We start from the raw sequence: 25,104 nt of genomic DNA on the forward strand, positions 1-25,104 counted from the left end.
TAGTGATGGGCGCCTGTAATCCCAGCTACTTGGAAAGCAGAGGCAGGAGAATCATTCGAATCCAGAAGGCAGAGATTGCAGTGAGCTGAGATCCCACCATTGTATCACTGACCTCCCAACATTAGAAAAACAACTCAAGTAATTTTGACGTCTGCCTCCAAATCCATCATTATACTGGCCATAAATGGTAGATTTTGTGCGTATCTGTATGTTAACATGGAAAAAATACACTGCCTTCCACAAGCTTTTATTGTCCCAGGGTTCCAAGGCCACTTTAAGTGAATATAAAATAGCTTTAAATGAATATAAAATACTCATGATAATTTGAAATAATTAAGAAGTCTTTGTGTTTTCAATAGCCTGAAATACGTAACAGGTTTGTACAAATGTTTTTTAAACGATCAGTGGTTAGAAAAATCTTACATTTGCTTTCACAATTGTCCGTCAGCCTTTTTTATCGTGATAGAACATTCAAGGGTATTAGGTATACAAACAAAATAATGGGTTGAATTTAGTAACATTTTCTAATTTGCTATTTGTTCTCATTTTAATAACTGTCTCCAACTGAATTCCATTTAGGCTTCAACTACTTTGAGCCACTAAGCTTCAAGAAAAAATTATTGGCCGGGTACAGTGGCTCATGCCTATCCCAGCACTTTGGGAGGCCGAGGCAGGCGGATCACCTGAGGTCAGGAGTTCAAGACCAGTCTGACCAACACGGTGAAACCCCGTCTGTACTGAAAATACAAAAATTACCCAGGCGTGGTAGTACGTGCCTGTAATCCCAGCTACTCGGGAGGCTGAGGCAGGACAATCACTTGAACCCGGGAGGCAGAGGTTGCAATGAGCCAAGATCAAGCCACTGCACTCCAGCCTGGGCAATGGAGAGTGAGACTCCACTATTGATAGCCCTTTAAACAATTCAATATTGCATAATAAAAAATGATAAAGGGGATATCACCACCTATCCCACAGAAATACAAACAACCGTCAGAGAATACGATAAACACCTCTACGCAAATAAATCAGAAAATCTAGAAGAAATGGATAAATTCCTGGACACATATACCCTCCCAAGACTAAACCAGGAACAAGTTGAATCCCTGAATAGACCAATAACAGGCTCTGAAATTGAGGCAACAATTAATAGCCTACCAACCAAAAAAAGTCCAGGACCAGACGGATTCACAGCCGAATTCTACCAGAGGTACAAGGAGGAGCTGGTACCATTCCTTCTGAAACTATTACAATCAGTAGAAAAAGAGGGAGTCCTCCCTAACTCATTTTATGAGGCCAGCATCATCCTGATATCAAAGCCTGGCAGAGACACAACAAGAAAAGAGAATTTTAGACCAATATCCCTGATGAACATTGATGCAAAAATCCTCAATAAAATACTGGCAAACCAGATCCAGCAGCACATCAAAAAGCTTATCCACCATGATCAAGTGGGCTTCATCCCTGGGATGCAAGGCTGGTTCAACATACGCAAATCAATAAATGTAATCCAGCATATCAACAGAACCAAAGACAAAAACCACATGATTATCTCAATAAATGCAGAAAAGGCCTTCGACAAAATTCAACAGCCCTTCATGCTAAAAACTCTCAATAAATTAGGTATTAATGGGACGTATTTCAAAATAATAAGAGCTATTTATGACAAACCCACAGCCAACAGCATACTGAATGGGCAAAAACTGGAAGCATTCCCTTTGAAAACTGGCACAAGACAGGGATGCCTATTCACCACTCCTATTCAACACAGTGTTGGAAGTTCTGGCCAGGGCAATCAGGCAGGAGAAAGAAATAAAGGGTATTCAATTAGGAAAACAGGAAGTCAAATTGTCCCTGTTTGCAGATGACATGATTGTATATTTAGAAAACCCCATTGTCTCAGCCCAAAATCTCCTTAAGCTGATAAGCAACTTCAGCAAAGTGTCAGGATACAAAATCAATGTGCAAAAATCACAAGCATTCTTATACACAAATAACAGACAAACAGAAAGCCAAATCATGAGTGGACTCCCATTCACAATTGCTTCAAAGAGAATAAAATACCTAGGAATCCGACTTACAAGCCATGTGAAGGACCTCTTCAAGTAGAACTACAAACCACTGCTCAATGAAATAAAAGAGGACACAAACAAATGGAAGAACATTCCATGCCCATGGATAGGAAGAATCAGTATTGTGAAAATGGCCATACTTCCCAAGGTAATTTATAGATTCAATGCCATCCCCATCAAGCTACCAATGACTTTCTTCACAGAATTGGAAAAAACTACTTTAAAGTTCATATGGAACCAAAAAAGAGCCCGCATTGCCAAGGCAGTCCTAACCCAAAAGAACAAAGCTGGAGGCATCATGCTACCTGACTTCAAACTATACTACAAGGCTACAGTAACCAAAACAGCATGGTACTGGTACCAAAACAGAGATATAGACCAAAGGAACAGAACAGAGCCCTCAGAAATAATACCATACATCTACAACCATCTGATCTTTGACAAACCTGACAAAAACAAGAAATGGGGAAAGGATTCCCTATTTAATAAATGGTGCTGGGAAAACTGGCTAACCATATGCAGAAAGCTGAAACTGGATCCCTTCCTTACACCTTATACAACAATTAATTCAAGATGGATTAAAGACTTAAATGTTAGACCTAAAACCATAAAAACACTAGAAGAAAACCTAGGCAATACCATTCAGGACATAGGCATGGGCAAGGACTTCATGTCTAAAACACCAAAAGCAATGGCAAAAAAAGCCAAAATTGACAAAGGGATCTAATTAAACTAAAGAGCTTCTGCACAGCAAAAGAAACTACTATCAGAGTGAACAGGCAACCTACAGAATGGGAGAAAATTTTTGCAATCTACTCATCTGACAAAGGGCTAATATCCAGAATCTACAAAGAACTCAAAACAAATTTACAAGAAAAATAACAAACAACCACATCAAAAAGTGGGCAAAGGGTATGAACAGACACTTCTAAAAAGAAGATATTTATGCAGCCAACAGACACGTGAAAAAGTGCTCATCATCACTGGCCATCAGAGAAATGCAAATCAAAACCACAATGAGATACCATTTCACAACCGTTAGAATGGCGATCATTAAAAGTCAGGAAACAACAGGTGCTGGAGAGGATGCGGAGAAATATGAACACTTTTACACTGTTGGTGGGACTGTAAACTAGTTCAACCATTGTGGAAGACAGTGTGGCAATTCCTCAAGGAGCTAGAACTAGAAATACCATTTGACTCAGCCATTCCATTACTGGTTATATACCCAAAGGATTACAAATCATGCTGCTATAAAGACACATGCACACATATGTTTATTGCAGCACTATTCACAATAGCAAAGACTTGGAACCAACCCAAATGTCTATCAATGATAGACTGGATTAAGAAAATGTGGCACATATACACCATGGAATACTATGCAGCCATAAAAAAGGATAAGTCTGTGTCCTTTGTAGGGACATGGATGAAGCTGGAAACCATCATTCTCAGCAAACTATTGCAAGAACAGAAAACCAAACACCGCATGTTCTCACTCATAGGTGGGAATTGAACAATGAGAACACTTGGACACAGGAAGGGGAACATCACACACTGGGGCCTGTTGTGGGGTGGTGGGAGAGGGGAGGGATAGCATTAGGAGATATACCTAACATAAATGTCGAGTTAATGGGTGCAGCACACCAACATGGCACACGTATACATATGTAACAAACCTGCACATTGTGCACATGTACCCTAGAACTTAAAGTACAATAAAAAAAATTCAGTATTGCATGTTAACAAAGATTATTTATTTCTTTTTTTGAAATGGAGTCTTGCTCTGTCACCCAGGCTGGAGTTCAGTGGCATGATCTCGGCTCACTGCAACCTCTGCCTCCCAGGTTCAAGTGATTCTCCTGCCTCAGCCTCTTGAGTAACTGGAATTACAGGCGTGCGACACCATATGCAGCTAATTTTTTTTTTTTTTTTGTATTCTTTTAGTAGAGATAGGGTTTCACCATGTTGCTCAGCCTGGTGTCAAACTCCTGACCTCACGTGATCCACCGGCCTTAGCCTCCCAAAGGGCTGGGATTATAGGCATGAGCGACCGTGCCTGGCCAGATTACTTATTCCTTTTTTTTTTTTTTTGAGACCGAATCTCGCTCTATTGCCCAGGCTGGAGTGCAGTGGTGCCATCTCGGCTCGCTGCAACCTCCGCCTCCTGGATTCACACCATTCTCCTGCCTAAGCCTCCCCAGTAGCTGGGACTACAGGTGCCTGCAACCACACCTGGCTAATTTTTTGTATTTTTGTCTTTTTTTTTTTTTCCCTCTTTGTGGAGAATGGGGTCTTGCTATATTACCCAGGCAGGTCTTGAACTCCTGGGCTCAAGCTATCCTCCCGCCTCTGCCTCCCTGAGAGCTGGGATTATAGGCGTGAGCCACCGTGCCCAGCCAATTTTTTGTATTTTTAGTAGAGACGGGGTTTCACTGTGTTAGCCAGGCTGGTCTCGATCTCCTGACCTTGTGATCCCCCCACCTCGGCCTCCCAAAGTGCTGGGATTACAGGCATGAGCCGCCGTGCCTGGCCCCAGATTACTTATTTCTTATCACTTTAAATCTAAACTTTCCACCTTGGGTTATGAAACCTCCATCATGTGACCCTGACATACCATTAACTTTCTTGTAGTCCCTTTCATGCAGCTCTGCACTCTTCCAGTCTCTCCTCAGGTTGGAAGGCACTAGAGCCAAATGGTCAGTGAAGGCATGGGCTTTGGCCTTGGACTGACTTAGCTCTCCCACTAAGCAGGCATGTTTCTTAATTCTCTTGGATCTCCATTTTCTCATCTGAAATAATAATTGTTAATACAGGCATACCTGGGAGATATTGCAGATTTGCGTCCAGACCACTACAATAAAGCACATATTGCAATAAAGTGAGTCACATGAATTTTTGGTTTCCTAGTGCATATAAAGGTTTATAATATACTGTAGTCTATTAAGTTGCAATAGCATTATGTCTAAAAAAAGTACGTACCTTAATGAAAAAACACACCTCTGCTAAATAATGCTGATGATTCTCTGAGACTTCAGTGGGTCGTAATCTTTTTGCTGATAGTTTTGCCTCCATGTTGAAGGCCACAGACTCACTAGGGTGGTGTGGTGGTTGCAGAAGGCTGGTGTGGCTGTGGCAATTTTTTTTTCTTTTTTTTTTTGGAAACAGTCTCGCTCTTGTTGCTCAGGCTGGAGTGCAGTGGCGTGATCTCGGCTCACTGCACTCTCCGCTTCCCGGGTACAAGGAATTCTCCTGCCTCAGCCTCCCAAGTAGCTGGGATTACAGGCGCCCACCACCATGCCCGGGTAACATTTTTGTAGAGACATTTAGTAGAGACGGGGTTTCACCATGTTGGCCAGGCTGGTCTCAAACTCCTGACCTCAGGTGATCCACCAGCCTCGGCTTCCCAAAGTGCTGGGATTACAGGCATGAGCCACCACTGTAGAATTTTTTTTTTTTTTTGAGATAGAGTTTCACTCTTGTTGCCCATACGGGAGTGCCATGGCCCGATCTCAGCTCACTGAACCTCCACCTCCTGGGTTCAAGTGATTCTCCTGCCCCAGCCTCCCAAGTAGGTGGGATTACAGGCATGTGCCACCATGCCTGGCTAATTTTGTATTTTTAGTAGAGACAGGGTTTCTCCATGTTGGTCAGGCTGGTCTCGAACTCCTGACCTCAGGTGATCCGCCTGCCTTGGCCTCCCAAAGTGCTGGGATTACAGGTGTGAGCCACCACACCCAGCGGCTGTGGCTATTTTTAAAAATAAGACTATGGGCTGGGCACACTGGCTCATGCCTGTAATCCTAGTATTTTGGGAGGCTGAGGTAGAAGGATTGCTTGAGGCTGAGTTCAAGACCAACCTGGCCAACCTAGCAAGATCCCATCTCTATCAATTTTGTTTAAATTTAAAAAAAGACTATGTAATATTGGGAAATATATATTTGGTCGTAATCTTGTTTTGTGACATACGACTCCTAAAAGCTTTAGAATCTCCAACGTATTATCTTTCCTGTGCTAATGAGTTGATTGATGGCTGGTAGCCCCTAGGTAGCTTCAGGATGAGGGCTGGTCACCAGAAACACCAAGGCAGGATTAAAGAGTTGAAGGTCAGACACAGTGGCTCACGCCTATAATCCCAGCACTTTGGGAGGCCAAGGTGGGCAGATCACTTGAGGTCAGGAGTTCGAGACTAGCCTGGCTAACATAGCGAGACTCCGTCTCTACTAAAAATACAGAAATTAACCAGGCTTGGTGGCACCCACCTGTAATCCCAGCTACTCGGGAGGCTGAGGCAGGAGAATCGCTTGAACCCAGGAGACGGAGGTTGCAGTGAGCTGAGATCACAACACTGCCCTCCAGCCTAGGCAATGGAGAGTAAGATTCCGTCTCAAAAAAAAAAAAAAAAAAAAAATTGTTGGGACTTTCAGCCCCATTGTAATCCTCCCAAACCTTGGAGAGGAGGGAAAGTGTTACAGTTAAGCTGATCACCAATGGCCAACGATCTAATCAATCATGCCTAGATGATGAGGCTTCCATAAAAATCCAGAACTGGGTTCAGAGATCTTCTGGATAGCTGAACACATGGAGGTTCCTGGAGAGTGACATGCCCAGGGAGGAGACATGGAAGCTCTGTGTCCCTTCTCCCCATACATCTCTTTATAGGTATCATTTGTAATATCCTTTATCGTAAACCAGTAAGTGGAAGTGTTTCCCAAGTTCTGTGAGTCACTCCAGCAAATCAAACCCAATGAGGGGGTCATTGGAACCCCAGTGTGAAGCCAGTTGGTCAGAAGTTCCAAAAACCTAGACTTAAGACTGGTGGGAAGAGACTGGTCTTGTGGGATCTACCCCTCAACCGATGGGATCTGATGTTATTTCCAGGTAGACTGTGTCAGAATTGAATTGGAGGACACCCAGCTGGTGTCTACTGCAGAACTGTTTGCTTGCGTGGTGTGTGGGGAGACACCTCCTACATTTGGTCACAGAAGTATTCTGTGTTGATTGTTGTGTTGAGTGAGAGAATTGCACCAGGGATAGACTTCTCACTAACTATGAATGTCTGTTTTGGCCAGGCGCGGTGGTTCACACTTGTAATCCCAGCACTTTGGGAGGCCGAGGTGGGTGGATCACCTGAGGTCAGGAGTTCAAGACTAGCCTGACCAACATGGCTAAACCCTGTCTCTACTAAAAATATAAAAATTAACGAGGTGTGGTGGCGCATGTCTGTAATCCCAGCTACTCAGGAGGCTGAGGCAGGAGAATCACTTGAATCTGGGAGGCAGAGGTTGCTGTGAACCAAGATCGCACCATTGCACTCCAGCCTGCATAACAATAGCAAAACTCTATCTCAAAGAAAAAAAAAAAGGCTATTTGTTGTTTAGTGGTTTAGTGTAGCCACCTTCATCAGTTATCTCAGCTAGATCTTCTGGATAACTTGCTGCAGCTTCTATATCAGCGTTTGCTGCTTCACCTTGAACTTTTTTTTAAAGACAGGGTCTTACTACGTTGCCCAGGCTGGTTTTGAACCTCTGGGCTCAAGTGATCCTTCTTCCTCAGCCTCCAGAGCCGCTGTGACTGCAGGCATGCACCATCACACCTGGCCAACTTGCACTTTAATGTTATGGAGATGGCTTCTTTCCTTAAATTTCATAAGCCAACATATGCTAGCTTCAAACTTTTCTTCTGCAGCTTCCTAACTTCTCCCAGCCTTCATAGAATTGAAGAGAGAGTTAAGGCCTTGCTCTGGATTGGGCTTTAGCTTAAGCTTGCCCAACCTACAGCCTGTGGGCTGCATGCAGCCCAGGATGGCTTTGAATGTGGCCCAACACAAATTTGTAAACTTTCTTAAAACATTATGAGATTTTTGTGCGATGTTTTTTAAAGCTCATCAGCTATTATTAGTGTTGTTGTATATTATGTGTGACCTGAGACAATTCTTCTTCCAATGTGGCCCAGGAAAGCCAAAAGATTGGACACCCCTGCTGTTTAGCTGAGGGGAATGTTGTGGCTACTTTGATCTTCTATCCAGACCACTAAAACTGTCTCCAAATCAGCTATAAGGATGTTTTACTGTGTTCACTTAAGTAGGACTTTCAATTGCCTTCAAAAACTTTTCCTTTGCACTCACAACTTGGCTAACTGCTTAGGGGTAGAGGCCTGGCTTTCAGCCTATCTTGGCTTTCCATACGCTTCATCATTTCTAGCTTTTGATTTAAGGTGAGAGACCTGAGACTCTTCCTTTCAGTTGAACACTTAGGGGCCATTGTATGGTTATTAATTGGCCTAATTCCAATATTGTTTTGTCTCAGGGAACAGGGAAGCCTGAGGAGAGGGAAACAGACGGGAAAGGCCAGTTGGTGGAACAGTCAGAACACACACAACATTTATTAAGTTCACCATCTTATGTGGGTGCAGTTTTTGGAGCCCCAAAACAATTACAGGAGTAACATCAAAGATCACTGTAACAGATATAATAATAATGAAAAAGGCTGGACATGGTCGCTCATGCCTGTAATCTCAGCACTTTGGGAGGCCAAGGCTGGCAGATCACCTGAGGTCAGGAGTTCGAGACCAGACTGGCCAACATGGTGAAACCCTGTCTCTACTAAAAATACAAAAATTAGCTGAGCATGGTGGCATGAATCTGTAATCCCAGCTACTCAGGAAGCTGAGGCAGCCTCAGCCTTGAACCCAGGAGACGGAGGTTGCAGTGAGCCGAGATCGTGCCACTGCACTCCTGCCTGGGTGACAAGAGTCCATCTAAAAATTAAAATAAATAAAATAGGCCTGGCGCAGTGGCTCACACCTGTAATCCCAGCACTTTGAGAGGCCAAGGCGGGCAGATCACAAGGTCAAGAGATTGAGACTATCCTGGCCAACATGTTGAAACCCCATCTCTACTAAAAATACAAAAATTAGCTGGGTGTGGTGGCGGGCGCCTGTAAGTCCCAGCTACTTGGGATGCTGAGGTAGGAGAATCGTTGCATCCAGGAGACGGAGGCTGCAGTGAGCCGAGATCACACCACTGCACTCCAGCCTGGCAACAGACCAAGACTCCATCTCAAATATAAATAAATAAGTAAACAATAATGAAAAGACCGAAGTATTGTGAGAATTACCAAATGTGACACAGAGACACAAAGTGAGCACAAGTTGTTGAAAATGGTGCTGATAGACTTTCTTGACACAGGGTTGTCACAGACCTTTAACTTGTGGAAAATGTAATAAAGCAAAGCCCAATAAAACAAAGTCTACCTGTATTTGAAAAGTAAAGTATGTTAAGTACCTTACATGGATTGTCTAATTTAATCACAACAGCCCCATGAAGTAGCTACTATTATTATGCCCATTTCATAGATGAGGCATATAGACAGAAACCCCAGGCTGCACTCCTTTCTAAACTGTGTGAGCCTGGAATCGGCTGGGATTTACGTCTACTGTAGAAGCATCCTCGAAGATATTACCTGTCTTAGTGCATTTGTGTTGCTATAAAGAAGAGTTATTTTAAAAAGAGGGTTTTTGTTGGGGTGGCGGGGAGCAGTCTTGCTCTTGTCACCCAGGCTGGATGGAGTGCAGTGGTGTGATCATGGTTCACTGTAGCCTTGTCCTCCTACACTAAAGTTGTTCTCCCACCTCAGCATCCTGAGTAGATGGGACTACAAGTGGGTACCACTGCACCTGGCTAATTTTTGTTAAAAAAAAATTTGGGGGGGGGGGCAGGGCATGTTGGCTCACGCCTGTAATCCCAGCAATTTGGGAGGCCGAGGCAGGTGGATCACCTGAAGTCAGGAGTTTGAGACCAGCCTGGGCAACATGGTGAAACCCCCATCTCTACTAAAAATACAAAAATTACCCAGGCGTGGTGACGGGTGCCTGTAGTCCCAGCTCCTCGGGAGGCTGAGGCAGGAGAATCGCTTGAATCCGGGAGACAGAGGTTGCAGTGAGCCAAGATTGTGCCACTGCACTCCAGCCTGGGCAACAGAGCAAGATGCAGTATTAAAAAAAAAAAAAAAAAATTGTAGAAATGGGGTTTCACTATGTTGTCTAGGCTGGTCTTAAACTCCTGGTCCCAAGCAATCGTCCCGCCTCAACCTCCCAAAATGTTGGGATTACAGGCACGAGCCACTGGCCCTGGTCACAAAGAGGTTTATTTGGCTCACGGTTCTGCAGGCTGTACAAGAAGCACAGTGCCCGCATCTGCTTCTGGTAAGGGCCTGAGACTGCTTCCACTCACCACAGAAGGGACAGAGCCCTAGTGTGTGCAGATCACATGGCGAGAGAGAAGCAGGAAAGAGGGGAAGGAAGTGCCAGGCTCTTTTTCACAATCAGCTCTCAGGGGAACTCTTGTGGGAACTCACAGAGAGGACTGCACCAAGACATTCCTGCGGGGTTGACCCTCATGACCCAAACACCACCCATTAGGCCCCACCTCCAACACTGGGATTCAAATTTCTCTTTATTGTTTAGAGATAGGATCTTGCTCTGTCACCTAGGCTGGAATGCAGTGGCATCATCATAGCTAGAATTCCTGGGCTCAACCAATCCTCCTGCCTCAGCCTCCCAAGTAGCTGGGACTACAGGTGTTCGCTACCATGCCTGGTTAATTTTAAAAACATTTTTAGTAGAAACAGGGTCTTGCTACTTTGCTCAAGCTGGTCTCAAACTCCTGGCCTTGAGCAATCCTCCTACCTGGGCCTCTCAAAGTGTTGGGATTACAGGCATGAGCCACCATGCCCACCTGTGGATCAAATTCCAACATAGGATTTGGAGAGGACAACATCTAAACTATAGCACCACCCTTTATATCACTTAATGTTTCTTAGTACGACTATCTTTGGAAGAAACTGATTTCTAAGTTTGGCTTTTATTTTATGAAAGTTGTAAATTTTGCATAACTAATTAGGTTTCCTTCTTTGCATAAACCACTATAAGGCTGGGCGTGGTGGCTCATGCCTGTAATCCCAGCACTTTGGGAGGCTGAGGCGAGCGGATCACCTGAGGTCAGGAGTTCGAGATCAGCCTGACCAACATGGTGAAACTCAGTATCTACTGAAAAAATACAAAATTAGCCAGGCATGGTGATGCATGCCTGTAATCCCAGCTACAGGGAGGCTGAGGCAGGAGAATCGCTTGAACCTGGGAGGCAGAGGTTGCAGTGAGCTGAAGTTGCACCACTGCACTCCAGCCTGGGCAACAAGAGTGAAACTCTGTCTCAAAAAAAGCAAAAAACAAACAAACAAACAAAAAACCCACTATAAAATACATGACTGAATGAGTTGTCAATCCAGGCAAGGGCGTAGGATTCCATAATAAGCACTGTTATTGTTAAGCCTCATTTCCAGCTTAACTTTATGGATAACTTTTCTCTTTCTCCCTTCTTCTTCATATTGCTTTACTCCATTTTGAATGGCTTGATAACAACCTGAGATTCTTTTTGAAATAAAAATCTCAAACCAGGCGCGGTGGCTCATGGCTGTAATCCCAGCACTTTGGGAGGCCAAGGCAGGCAGATCACCTGAGGTCAGGAGTTCGAGACCAGCCTGACCAACATGGAGAAACCCTGTCTCTACTAAAAATACAAAATTAGCCAGGTATGGTGGTGCATGCCTGTAATCCCAGCTACTAGGGAGGCTGAGGCAGGAGAATCACTTGAACCCGGGAGGCAGAGGTTGCGGTGAGCTGAGATTGCACCACTGCACTCCAGGCTGGGCAACAACAGTGAAACTCCATTTCAAAAAAAAAAAAAAAAAATCTTGGAGACAGGTGGCCACATACAGTCACCTCTCAGGGAAAAGCAAGCAAATATCTTTAGTCAGTGTATGCCATTTCTAGGTTGCTTTATCTGTAAGGAAGAAATGGAGGTCTAGGGCTGTCCTGCCCTAGTGCTTTAATACATATAGATGTAGAGTCATCATCCTCCTGCATGACTTCTGGGACTACCTTTTTGGCGTTTGCTTTCTTATCCTCCCTGCCACTTTCCTCCTATCTTCCTCCTGTGATCTCACACCCCAAGAGCATCTCTACAGTAGCAGATCCACCTAGGAGTGAGTTAAAGCACAGGCTCCCAGAATTCACATCATAGAAAATTAGACTACACAGTCCAGGGGCAGTGGCTCATGCCTGTAATCCCAGCACTTTGGGAGGCCTAGGGGGGCAGTTTGCTTGAGCCCAGGAGTTGGAGACCAGCCTGGGCAACATAATGAGACCTCAACTCTACAAAAAATAAAAAGTTAGCCAGGTGTGGTGGTGCTTGCCTATAGTCCCAGCCACTCGGGAAGTTGAGGTGAGAGGATTTTTTGAGCCCAGGAGGTTGAGGCTGCAGTGAGCCGCGATCATGCCACTATACTCCAGCCTGGATGACAGAGTGAGACTGAAGAAAGAAAAGAAAAGAAAAGAAAAGAAAAGAAAAGAAAAGAAAAGAAAAGAAAAGAAAAGAAAAGAAAAGAAAAGGAAAGGGAAGGAAAGGGAAGGAAAAGGAAAGGAAAATTATACTACATGGTGAATGACTATACTCAACACAGAGTTTAACAACTGATCAAAATTAAGTTACCTCTAAGGAACTTTTCTTTTCATCGTTAAGATCTAATGGGCACTTGCTTGGATAGACTCAAATTGGTGAAGGATTTTATACGTACTCAGAAAATCATGGGATGTGCCGTGAAATCACAGGAAAACTTTCTTATGCTCAAGACTCTCTGCTCTGGTCTGTTATGACTCTAGATAGTTCCCAGTATATTGCAGTGGGTTGAGGCAGACAGGTCCCAGTCCTTCTCAGGAGGAGGGTAATTGGACTAGATGGTTGTGGGATGAAGTCCGATTTGGTAGGTATAACATGACATCAAAGATGAAGGCCATTGCCTGCAAAGTATTGTCCTGAAAATCTTGGCAGCAAGGCATTCCTCCAGGCAAGCAATGACCATATAGTGACTGGGAATCCCCTGGCAAACATAAAGGAAGTATATCCACAGGTATAATGCTCCTGGTCTTCAGATTGGGGTTCAGAGACAAGGGTTTTTTGTTTTTTGAGACAGAGTTTTGCTCTTGTTGCCCAGGCTGGAGTGCAGTGGCGCGATCTCGGCTCACTGCAACCTCCACCTCCTGAGTTCAAGCGATTCTCCTGCCTCAGCCTCCCAAGTAGCTGGGATTACAGACGCCCACCACCTTGCCTGGCTAATTTTTTGTATTTTCAGTAGACACTAGGTTTCATCATTTCATCATGTTAGCCAGGCTGGTCTTGAAATCCTGACCTCAGGTGATCCTTGGCCTGCCAAAGTGCTGGGACTACAGGCATGAGCCACCACGCCTAGCCCAGGGAGAAGTCTTGAGTAAACATTCAGCAATGTGTATGGGCAAGAATGAGGTAGAGCCGGGCGTTGTGGTTCAGACCCGTAATCCCAGCACTTTGGGAGGCTGAGGTAGGTGGATCACCTGACATCAGGAGTTCGAGACTAGTCTGGCCAACATGGTGAAACCCCGTCTCTACTGAAAATACAAAAATTAGCTGGGCACGGTGGCGTGAGCCTGTAGTCCCAACTACTTGGGAGGCTGAGGCAGGAGAATCGCTTGAACCTGGGAGGCGGAGGTTGCAGTGAGCCAAGCTCATACCATTGCACTCCAGCCTGGGCAACAAAAGCGAGACTCCATCTCAAAAAAAAAAAAAAAGAGAGAGAGAGAGAATGAGGCAGAGTCCATTCCTTAAGGCACTCGTGTGGGCAGGTTCCCAAGACTCAGATATGGTCAGTTAGGGCCAAAGGGGATATGAGACTCCAGAGCAATACCAAAGGTCAGTCCTCAGAAAGGGGACACGAGGCCAAAGCTAGGCCAGCAACTGGGAATTGGGAAAGCACTTCTTACATTTCTCTTGCTTAAGGTGAAGACCGGTCCTACAAATAAGATCAAGGTTAAGCCTATGTGGACCCAGCGGTGAAGGAAGGTAGGTTGCAAAGGTTGAGAATCAGGGAGAACCAGACAAAGAAGCTGAGATGGTTGCTTCGTCACAAAAAAGGTTGCTACGGGCTCTGGGAAACCCAACACAGACTGGGTGTGGTGGCTTACACCTGTAACCCCAGCACTTTGGGAGGCTGAGGTGGGCAGATCACCTGAAGCCAGGAGTTCAAAACCAGCCTGGCCAACATGGCGAAACCTTGTCTCTACTAAAAATACAAAAATTAGCTGGGTGCCGTGGCGTGCGCCTGTAATCCCAGCTACTCGGGAGGCTGAGGTCAGAGAATAGCTTGGACCTGGGAGGTGGAGGTTACAGTGAGCCGAGATGACGCCACTGTACTCTAGCCTATGTGACACAGTGAGACTTGGAAGGAAGGAAGGAAGGAAGGAAGGAAGGAAGGAAGGAAGGAAGGAAGCCCGCCCAACACTAGTTGTATGAATAGGATTTTTATTAATGGTATCTGGTCTGTGGCTACAATGTTATATTTTGCAGTGCTTGACACATTTTTTACCATTGAGATGTTTATGGAAGAAAGTTTGAATTTGCTGCCAGGCATCTACCTGTGCCTTTGAGTGAGCCTTTGGCTCACCTCCATAGAATACTGCCTCACCCAAAACGGCATGCACAGAGGCTCTAGAAGGAGGAAAATAAGGTGGGTCAATACAGTGACCTGTTTCTGGGTAACAGATTATCTGGGGTCTTTCTTTCCCGTGAGCTTGTAGCCTTTCAGAGGCTATCTGAGCGTAGAATTCACTCTTCCAGTTTTGATCATCCATGCCAACAATAAACAGGAAGGGCCCCTGGGCCTTTTCCAATGGAATAAGACTTTGGTGATTGCGTTCCTCCAGTGGATTGCTCCAAGTGTCCATAAAAGTGAGAAATCCTGACTTAGTGATTTTTACTTTTCCTAGATCATCGACAAGTTTAGGAATAATCATATCCTTGTAATGTAGAGGAGTTATTGTGTTGGCTACACAGGCATTGATAAGAACAGTGGCTGTGATGCCCTTCAAGAAAGAAGCCATTGAGAGACACAGGTCACCTCCTTTGGAAAATCCAAGAAGCCCAATACTAGGACCTTTCACCTGTTGAGGAAAAAGAGAAGGAAACAAGCTTAGAGTTCACAAATGGAGGACACAGACAGTGATTTTACATTCTCCAAGTAGCTTTCTTTCTTTTTTTTTTTTTTTCTTTTTTGAGATGGAGTCTCACTCTGTCACCCAGGCTGGAGTGCAGTGGTGCAATCTTGGCTCACTGCAACTTGCGCCTCCCGGGTTCAAGCGATTCTCCTGCCTTAGCCTCCCGAGTAGCTGGGATTACAGGTGCCCGCCATCACGCCTGGCTAATTTTTGTATTTTTAGTAGAGACAGGGTTTCACCATGTTGATCAGGCTGGTCTCAAACTTCTGACATCAAGTGACCCACCCGCCTTGGCCTCCCAAAGTGCTGGGATTATAGGCATGAGCCACCATGCCCTGACAGTAGCTTTCTTAACTATCATTTGCTTTCCTTCCTTATCCAACAATCTGCAAAGTTCAAATATGTCTTCTAATAAGCAAATCAACTGATTTCCTAGTAATGGATCATCCCCTAATATTTATGAGGACTGGGTCAGGAGTATACACAGAGGCCCAGACACATGATACCTAAATATTTCAAAATTATAAATCAAATGAACAAACTGTTAAATACAGTATATTATTTTCTTCTGCCTTGATAAATATACCACCATAACAATTCATAAGGTCAGGCTCAAATTTAAAATCTTGGAATCCACTGGAGTTCTGTACTGGAATGTGACATACAGGAGAGGCCTGCCCCTGGGCCCTGCACCACACTCCTTCTCTTCCATCACTGGCTCCTTCATGGACCTTAAGGGGCCTCTCACACATGTGTGTGGACACCCCAGCCTGCATGTTTAAGGCCTAGGTATATACACATTGACGAACCCAGAAAAGAGGCTTAGGGCCTGGAAGCAGGATCAGAGCTGTTTGGCAGAGAATTCTGGGGTGCCAGATCCCAAGAGCATTGGGGGTTACAGGGGAAAGAACCCTGAAGAACATCTTATATCTTAACATTAGAATGTCTGGGTCTCTTTAAACTTGGATAATAACAAAGAGTATATATCATTCAATTTTTAGTTATACCAAAATTTTTCATCGTTGTGGTTGCTGGGTTTTTTTTTTTTTTTGAGATGGGGTTTAACTCTTGTTGCCCAGTCTGGAGTACAATGGTGTAATCTCGACTCACTGCAACCTCTGCCTCCTGGGTTCAAGCAATTATCCTGCCTCAGCCTCCCGAGTAGCTGGGATTACAGGTGTGCACCACCATGCCCAACTAATTTTTGTATTTTTAGTAGAGACGGGGTTTCACCATGTTGGCCAGGTTGGTCTCAAACTCCTGACCTCAGTGATCTGCCTGCCTTAGCCTCCCAAAGTGCTTGGATTACAGACGTGAGCCACCACACCTGGCCAAAATTTTTTTTTTTTTTTTTTTTTTTGAGACGCAGTCTCGCTCTGTAGCCCAGGCTGGAGTGCAGTGGCGTGATCTCGGCTCACTGCAAGCTCTGCTTCCTGGGTTCAAGCGATTCTCCTGCCTCAGCCTCCCGAGTAGCTGGGACTATAGGTGCCCGCCACCACGCCAGGCTAATTTTTGTATTTTTAGTAGAGACGGGGTTTCATCATGTTGGCCAGGCTGGTCTCGATCTCCTGACCTCAAGTGATCCGCTCGCCTCTGCCTCCCAAAGTGCTGGGATTACAGGCGTGAGCCACCGCGCCCGGCCCAAAATGTTTTAATTAATTGATTATTTCTGTTATCAGATAAGGACTTTCTGTACAAAACCATAATACCATTATCATACCCAACAAAATTAATAATGATTACTTCATATAATCAAATATACCATTCTTATTCAAATGTCTCCAGTTGTCTCAAAAAATATCTCTTTATGGTCATTTTCTCTATATACATTTATGTTAATCTTATTAACATAAAATTGAACTCCAGAGAGAGTAACTGCTTTATTCAGAATCATAAGGCCACTCTGTGGTAGACACAGAGCCAGAACTCTTTTTAGTCCTGTGCTCTTTGAATTTTGGTACACAATTACAAAAACAACTAAATAGTCAAGTCTTAAGGGATTAGAGAGAGATGGGAGAAAATGGAAATAATAATCCTAGTATAAAAACTTCTTTTGAGACAGGGGTCTCACTAAATGTTGCCCAGGCTGGTCTTGAACTCCTGGAGTCAAGCAATCCCTCAGCCTCAGCCTCCCAGGTAGCTGGGACTACAGGTGCACATCACCATGCCCAGCTTCCATCCTAGTAATTTTTGAAGGAGACTTGGTATCTCCTGGCATGTTTCTAGTTCCCAGTGTTGGGATTCTGCCCTGCGTCAGCTCTACCCCCTCTCTCCTACACTCAGGTGATCACCAGAACACACCTCTGGATGCTGCAGCATCAAGTCCACGGCTTCTTCAAAGTACTCCAGATGTACATCATTCAGATCTGCAGGGAGGTCTTCAAATCTGAAATAAGCCAGGGCAAGCACAGCAAAACCGTGTCTGGCCAGGAGGCTGGCCCTGTATTCACAAAGGCCACCGCCACTCCCAAACAGATCAATGACCCCAGGAAAGGGCCCCTTGCCTGGAGAACATCACAAATCACAAGGAGCTTTAGAGTCTCAAAAGACAGCAAGCAAACAAGTTTTTGAAGCCAAGGAGATTGGGGGTAGACAGATTGGCAGAAAAAGAACAAAATGTCTTATTTTCTCAAACAATAATAATAATATAGAGGGATAAAAAACTGCATATTGGGTACAATGTACACTACTCAGGTGACAGGTGCACTAAAATCTCAGTGTTCATCACTGTACAGTTCGTCCATGTAACCCCAAACCACTTGTACACCAAAAGGTATTGAAATTAATTTTGTTTTTGACAGTCTCACTCTGTCGCCCAGGCTGAAGTGCAGTGGCGCAATCTTGGCTCACTGCAACCTCTGCCTCCTGGGTTCAAGCAATTCTCCTGCCTCAGCCTCCCAAGTAGCTGGAATTACAGGCATGCACCAGACACCCAGCTAATTTTTTTGTATTTTCAGTAGAGATGGGTTTTGCCATGTTGGCCAGGTTGGTCTTGAACTCCTGACCTCAGGTGATCTGCCCACCTTGGCCTCCCAAAGTGCTGGGATTACAGGCATGAGCCACCGCAACCGGCCTAAAAATTTTTAATGATATAAATTATTATCACACCACTGCACTCCAGCCTGGGCGACAGAGCAAGACTCTGTCTCAATAATAATAATAATAATAATAGAAATTATTTTCACAAACAAAAATAAACCAAGTTAGAAATAACAAAATGAGGCCAGGCGTGGTGGTTCATGCCTATAATCTCAGTGCTCTGGGAGGTCAAGATAAGAGGATCACTTGAGGCTGGGAATTCAAGACCAGCCTGGGCAACATAACAAGACCCCTGTCTCTACAAAAAATTTTTAAAAACTAGTTGGGCATGATGGCACATGCCTATAGTCTTAGCTACTCAGGAGGCAGAGGCGGGAGGATCATCTGAGCCTAAGAGTTCTAGTTTGTGGTGAGCTATGATCACACCACTGCACTATAGCCTGTAGATCACTGCAACCTTGAATCCCTGGGCTCGAGTGACCCTCCAGCCTCAAGTAGCTACCCTCCCAAATAGCTAGGCCCCATTTTTAATTTTTTGTAGAAACAGGGTCTCACTATGCTGCCTGGGCTAGTCTCGAACTCCTGGCCTCAAGCAATCCTCCCATCGCAATGCTCCCACCTTGGCCTCTTCAAGTTCTGGGATTTTAAGTGTGAGCCACTGCACTCAGCCTGTTTTTTTTTTGCTTGTTTGTTTTTTTGTTTTTGTTTTTCTTGAGACAGGGTTTCACTCTTGTTGCCCAGGCTGCAGTGCAATGGTGCGATCTCACCTCACTGCAACCTCTGTCTCCCCCCAGGTTCAAGTGATTCTCCTGCCTCAGCCTCCCAAGTAGTTGGGATTACAGGTATGTGCCACCACACCAGGCAAATTTTGTATTTTTAGTAGAGATGGGGTTTCACCATGTTGGTCAGGCTGGTCTCAAACTCCCGACCTCAGGTGATCCACCTACCTCAGCCTCCCGAAGTGTTGGGATTACAGGCGTGAACCACTGCGCCCAGCCTTGTTTGTTTCTTTTTGTTTCGTTTGGTTTTTGTTTTCTATCAGACAGAGTCTCTCTCCGTTGCCCAGGCTGGAGTGATGTGGTATGATCTCGGCTCACTGCAACCTCTGCCGCCTGAGTTCAAGTAATTCTCCTGCCTCAGCCTCCCAAGTAGCTGGAATTACAGGCGCCCGCCACCAGGCCCGGCTAATTTTTTGTATTTTTAGTAGAGACGAGGTTTCACCATCTTCTCCAGGCTGGTCTTGAACTCCTGACCTCGTGATCCACCCACCTCAGCCTCCCAAAGTGCTGGGATTAGAGGCATTAGCCACTACGCCTGGCCGCCTTGTTTGTTTTTAATGAAAGGTTTTAGTTGATTCTTAGTATGTGTTGTTTTTCTTTTTTCTTTTTTTGTTTTTTTTGAGACAGGGCCTCGCTGTGTTGCCTAGGCTGAAGTCTAGTGGCATGATCTTGGCTCACTGCAACCTCGGCCTCTCAGATTCAAGCAATTCTCTCACCTCAGCCTCCCTAGTAGCTGGGACTACATGTGTGAGCCACTATGCCTGGCTAATTTTTTTTGTATTATACTATTAGTAGAGGTGGGGTTTTGCCATGTTGGCCAGGCTGGTCTTGAACTCCTGGCCTCAAGTGATCCACCCACCTCAGCCTCCCAAAGTGCTAGGATTACAGGTGTAAGCCACTGTGCCTGGCCCAGACACTATGATTTATTGAACTCCTACTATAACCTTGCAAAAGCCTCTAGGAACATGGATATTTAGAAACCTGTAAGACCCAATTCCAGCCCCAGGAATTCACAGTGTAGTGGGCAGCCACGAGTTAAGGCTAAGAATTGCTGAAGAGCCGTAAAAATAAAGCAAGTTTTCTTGTTTTTGGAGAATCATCACAGAATTCAGTTTAAGGATTCTGTGTGCTGTTGCAACTCTAGAATTTTTTGTTGTTGTTGCTGTTTGAGGCAGGGTTTCGCTCTGGTGTCCAGGCTGGAATGCAGTGGCGTGATCTCGGCTCACTGCAACCTCTACTTCCTGATATCAAACAATCCTCCCACCTCAGCCTCCCAAGCAGCTGAGACTACAGGCGTGCACCACCATGCCTTTCTCAATTTTTTTTTTTGTAGAGACAGAGTTTCACCATGTTACCCAGGCTGGTCTTGAACTCCTGGGCTCAAGTGATCTGCCCACCTCAGCCTCCCAAAGTGCTGGGATTACAGGCCTGAGCCACTGTGCCCGGCTCAGCATTTTTATATGGTAGAGGTTTAAGTCAGGAATTTAGTTAGAAGGGATTAATCAGGAGCCTTCTTTCTGGGCTACCTTTACCTAGCAAATATCTTGTGTTTACTTAGACTAGGGTTCCTCAACCTCAGTAGTACAGACACTTTGAGCAAGACAATTCTTTGTTCTGGCGGTTGTCCCGTGCATTGTGGAATGTTTAGCAGCATCCCTGGCCTCTGCCTGCTAGATGCCAATAGCACCTCTCCCTTCAGGAATGACAACCACAAATGTCTCCAGATATTGCCAAATTTCCCCCAGGGAAGGCGGCAAAATCACTGCAGGTTGAGAACCAAGTACAGCAATGTTTATGATAGAAGGGAGAGGACTGTCAGGCAGTTTTGTGTGTGTTTTTAAACAATTAAAGGGTATTGCCACTATTGTGGATTTTAGCTTCTTTGGAAGTTTGATGTGAACTGAGGCAAAAATCATTCTTGCACATCAGCTTAAGGTTTTGCCCATATCGTATTCAAACAAAACCACACGGCTGGCACATAGTGGCTCTCAATAAATATATAATAAGTTGAATGCACTATTCAGCACAGAGCGAAAGTGGCAGTGCCTCCAGGGAGGGACGTGAAACTTAAAAAAGAAAGACTGGAGCAGCTACTCAGGAGGCTGAGGCGAGAAGACTTGAGCCCAGGAGTTCGAGGCTGCAGTGTAAGCTACGATCCAGCCACGGCAGTCCAGCCTGGGCAACAGTGGGAGCCCAGAGACTCAGAATCCATGACAGACTCTGGAGCGAAGGAAAAAGTTCAGGGATGTTCCACAATCACGTGATTCCCAGGACAGGAAAGGGGCAGGTGGGGGTCGCAGAGCTCGACCAAGTTTTGGGCAGACTACTCACCCGGCGGCAGGAAGAGCGCGGCGCGCACCCGGCCCGCGCGCACCGGCTCGCGCCGCACCCCCGGCTGGAGAAAGTCGCGCTTGTTCTGCGCCCTGCACAGCAGCCGCCCGGGCTCAGGGCCGTGGCCGTCCAGCACTTCCAGCTCCACGGCGAAGGGCGTCCGCACGTCGCGCTTCACCAGCCGCACCAAGGCTTTCTCGGCCTCCAACGCCCAGAGCAGCCCCATGGGCTCGAGCCCCGCGAAGCTGCCGCCCAGCGCGGGCTCGCGCTCCAGGTCCAGCTCGCCGCGGGCGTCGGCGCGGTAGCGCGCGTGGGCCCGGAAGAGCGCGCCCTTCTCGTCGTGCAGGGACGCGCGCAGCGTGACCCGCTGCTCCGGGGCCAGGCCGCGCACGGCGATGCGCACGGGCTCGTCCCAGCAGCAGCGGCCCGCGGGCTCCAGGATCAGCGTCGCTGCCATCCCGACCTGGGTAGAAGAGGGACGACTCAGCTCCCCGGAGTCAGTGGACGGGCCTGGCGGCTTTGCCCGGTGCTTGAAAGGAGTCGAGGGCGGAACCCTTAACACTACTCCCATTGGTTGGACTTGGGGACAGGCTCCAGGCCGCTGCGTGGAGCGCCTAGAATTTGTGCAAATACACCGGTGTCCCAAATGAAGGAGTATCTGTTGAAATAAGAGTTAATGACCAATCCGGCCGGGCGCGGTGGCTCATGGGAAGGGGGCAGTCTGATAGGAGATGTAATCCTAGAATTTTGGGAGGCCCAGGTGGGTGGATCACACTGGAGGTTAGGAGTTCGAGACCAGCCTGACCAACACAATGAAACCCTATCTCTACTAAAAATACAGAATAGCCAGGTGTGGTGGCGCATGCCTGTAATCCCGGCTACTTGGGAGGCTGAGGCAGGAGAATTGCTTGAACCCAGGAGGCAGAGGTTGCACTGAGCCAAGATCGCACCATTGTACTCCAGTCTGGGCAACCAGGGCAATGTGGTGAGTGTCGAAATAGAGGCACAAAAACCACTGAGAACTAAAGGACTGAGAGAGATACAGTTCAAGAATCTAGATTTTGAAAAAGCATCCCAGGTGATTGTTCTCAGGTGACCCCTTGGAGAAACATGGTCGTAATCCATCCTTTACCCCTCAGTCCCTTACCAAGCCTTTTTTCCAGAGCTAATGATACCTGGAGCAAAGCTGATGTTTAGGGAGGCAGACCTAGCCGAGTTCCGGTCTGACCCTGACCCTTAATATTAATACCTGGTGATCTTTAGCAAGAAACATAACCGTCTAAATATCAGTTTTCTTATCTGAAAAGGCTTATTGTGACCATTAAATGCGCTAATGTGTAAAAACACTACACTGACACAGCTGTAGGGTTAGTACCCAGTGAAAGTTTTGTTTCTTATCTCACAAATCTAATCACTGGCAGAGTCCCTTTTGGGTTGTGTGCATACAGAGTTCTGGCAATAAGCAAGTGGCACTCTCAGCCTGTGTAACTGAGGAGAGTTTTATAAAGGTACTATCTACAAAGGCATGGGCAAGATTCAGAAACAAAAACAATGAAACAAGATTCGGTGTAGAACCCTGAATCTGAAGGTTCAAGGGAAGGGGGCAGTCTGATAGGAGATGTAGCTTTTCTAGAAGGAACCTATGGTTTGTGGCAGGAAGGAGGAGACTATAATATCCCTTGACTCTCCTCTTGTTTTTCATTATCTTGCTAATGCCTCTCTTTGGCCAAACCCAACCACACAGCTCAGTCTAGCTGGGAACATAGCAGGGTGGAGAAGGAAGAAGAGCATATAGTGATGGCCAGCTCAGTAAACATGTATACACTGAGCAAAAAGGTATTAGACTATATGAAGCAAGTTCACTGTATGCTGGTTACCAACTTGTCTGAGTCCAGTGAGAAAACACATTCATATATTTAATACAACAATTTACATGAACCGGATTTATTACTTACAGATAGGCAGCAAAGAATGACAGAAGCCTAAGAATCATTGGAAACCAGTCCCCCAAGACTCAGGAATGCTGCCTGGGTGATGGAGTCTCATGTGCGTGTGCCCCATTTGCACTGCAGCTGCCCTGAGTTTTGTACTCTGGGGTCATGTGACTGCTGGGCTAAAGCATTGAAAGACATCCTGTTTGTAGGCAGGGGCTGAAATAGAGCCAGGGCTATTCTAGTCAGTCTGTCCCCATCTCAGGATGTTACATTCCCAGCACATTCTATGCTTGAGAACTACTAGTGAGAAAGGGGAGAAATGAGTCAGTCCAAGGCCAACCAGAGAACTGCCCTGCAGTCCATCCCCAACCCAGATATCTGCTTTAGCAAACCTAGTACATTTCATATGCCCTCCAGACCCCCAGGATCTGGAGGCAGAGGTTTGCTCATATTAATATGGCACCTTGGTCGGGCATGGTGGCTTATGCCTGTAATCCCAGCACTTTGGGAGGCCGTGGGGGACGGATGACTGGGGGTCAGGAGTTTGAGACCAGCCTGGCCAACATGGTGAAACCCTGTCTCTACTAAAAATACAAACATTAGCTGAATGTGGCGGCATGCACCTGTAATCCCAGTGATTCAGGAGGCCGAGGCAGGAGAATTGCTCGAACCCAGGAGGTGGCAATTACAGTGAGCCGAGATCTCGCCACTGCTCTCCAGCCTGAGCGATAGAGCAAGACTCTGTCTAAAAAAAAAAAAAAAAAAAAAAAAAAAGCGACACCTTGACTGACACAATCTCAGTGCAACATTATTAAGCCATGGCCAGAATACATTGCACTAGGCCCAGGAGACTACTATAATAAGTGGGATGATCAGGCTTGTTTGGAGCTGTGGCCTACCCCCAAGTCCTAGTGATCCAGGTAAGAAGTTGTTAAAGAGGTCCAAGAAAGATTCTTTAGGTAGCCACTCTGACTGCAGCCAGTAGGCCTGCTTCCAGATCTCCTCTACCTATGTCTCCACCATGCCTGAGGTGTTTATCCAGGTATGCCAGGAGGTGTTGGCAGTGGCACACACTTCTCCCAATTAGTCTAAAAAAAAAAAGGCTAGAGGAATTCTGTTGTTTAAAACAACACAGCCGGGTGCGGTGGCTCATGCCTGTAATTCCAGCACTTTGGGAGGCTAAGGCAGGTGGATCACGAGGTCAGGAGTTCGAGACCAGTCTGGCCAACATGGTGAAACCCCGTCTCTACTAAAAATACAAAAAAATTAGCCTGGAGTGGTGATGCGTGCCTGTAGTCCCAGCTACTCAGGAGGCTGAGGCAGGAGAATCACTTGAACCCGGGAGGCAGAGGTTGTGGTGAGCCAAGACCACACCACTGCATTCCAGCCTGGGCAACAGAGTGAGACTCCGTCTCAAAAATAAATAAATAAATAGTAAAAAATAAAAATAAATAATAAAACAACCTTCCGAAGGGAGTTGAAGGATGTCCCTGGGCTGCCAAGGCAGTGGCACTGGAAGCAGCAATATCAAGCACAGTTTTCCTATCATTTTTTTCATGAGCACTGACTCCTGTGTATGGTACCAAAAATGTCATAGAGGACCTAAACCTAGAATCAGCCATGACCTGACAGGTTTCTAATAAGCATGGTGCAAACTTTTAGGCTACTGGCCCAATAATGTGTCTTGTACACAGGGGTAATATGCAGGAGCACCCCTAGCATGCCCCATGTCTAGGATCCCATCATCTGCCAACTTTCCAGGTATGACATTGTCCATCCCATGTTTGGCTCACTCCCAGATCACCCACAGAGAAAGAGGCAGCTTTTGGATGCACACTGCATCATTTTATTCAGCGACCCAGTCATGGC

General features: G+C 45.9%; 1 protein-coding gene across 2 annotated transcripts; it reads right to left on the reverse strand.

The window, feature by feature from the left end:
• Window positions 1-14,443: 14,443 nt before the first annotated feature.
• Window positions 14,444-22,074, reverse strand: ACOT6 (acyl-CoA thioesterase 6). Of its 2 annotated transcripts, none has more exons than XM_009211924.4 (3): window positions 21,302-22,074; window positions 17,454-17,656; window positions 14,444-15,098 (listed from the first exon to the last, which is right to left on the reverse strand). In XM_009211924.4, the coding sequence occupies exons 1-3, from the start codon at window positions 21,870-21,872 to the stop codon at window positions 14,493-14,495; spliced, it is 1,380 nt and encodes a 459-aa protein (XP_009210188.1). In that variant the 5' UTR covers window positions 21,873-22,074; the 3' UTR covers window positions 14,444-14,492. The 2 variants fall into 2 exon arrangements, with proteins under 2 accessions (XP_009210188.1, XP_009210190.1); XM_009211926.2 differs by having other exon boundaries at window positions 17,454-17,538; window positions 21,302-21,410.
• Between the last annotated feature and the right edge of the window lie 3,030 nt (window positions 22,075-25,104).

This window comes from Papio anubis, chromosome 7 (assembly GCF_008728515.1).
Source record: "Papio anubis isolate 15944 chromosome 7, Panubis1.0, whole genome shotgun sequence".
Taxonomy (NCBI): domain Eukaryota; kingdom Metazoa; phylum Chordata; class Mammalia; order Primates; family Cercopithecidae; genus Papio; species Papio anubis.

Bases quoted from the DNA above. Each gene is read 5' to 3' on its own strand.
- ACOT6 (XM_009211924.4), bottom strand. From the start codon at position 21,872: ATGGGAGTAGTGTTAAGGGTTCCGCCCTCGACTCCTTTCAAGCACCGG. The intron at 17,657-21,301 runs GTGAGTAGTCTG...GATGTTCTCCAG, and splicing joins CGCGCTCTTCCTGCCGCCGG to GCAAGGGGCCCTTTCCTGGG. The intron at 15,099-17,453 runs GTGTGTTCTGGT...TTTCCTCAACAG, and splicing joins TGATGCTGCAGCATCCAGAG to GTGAAAGGTCCTAGTATTGG.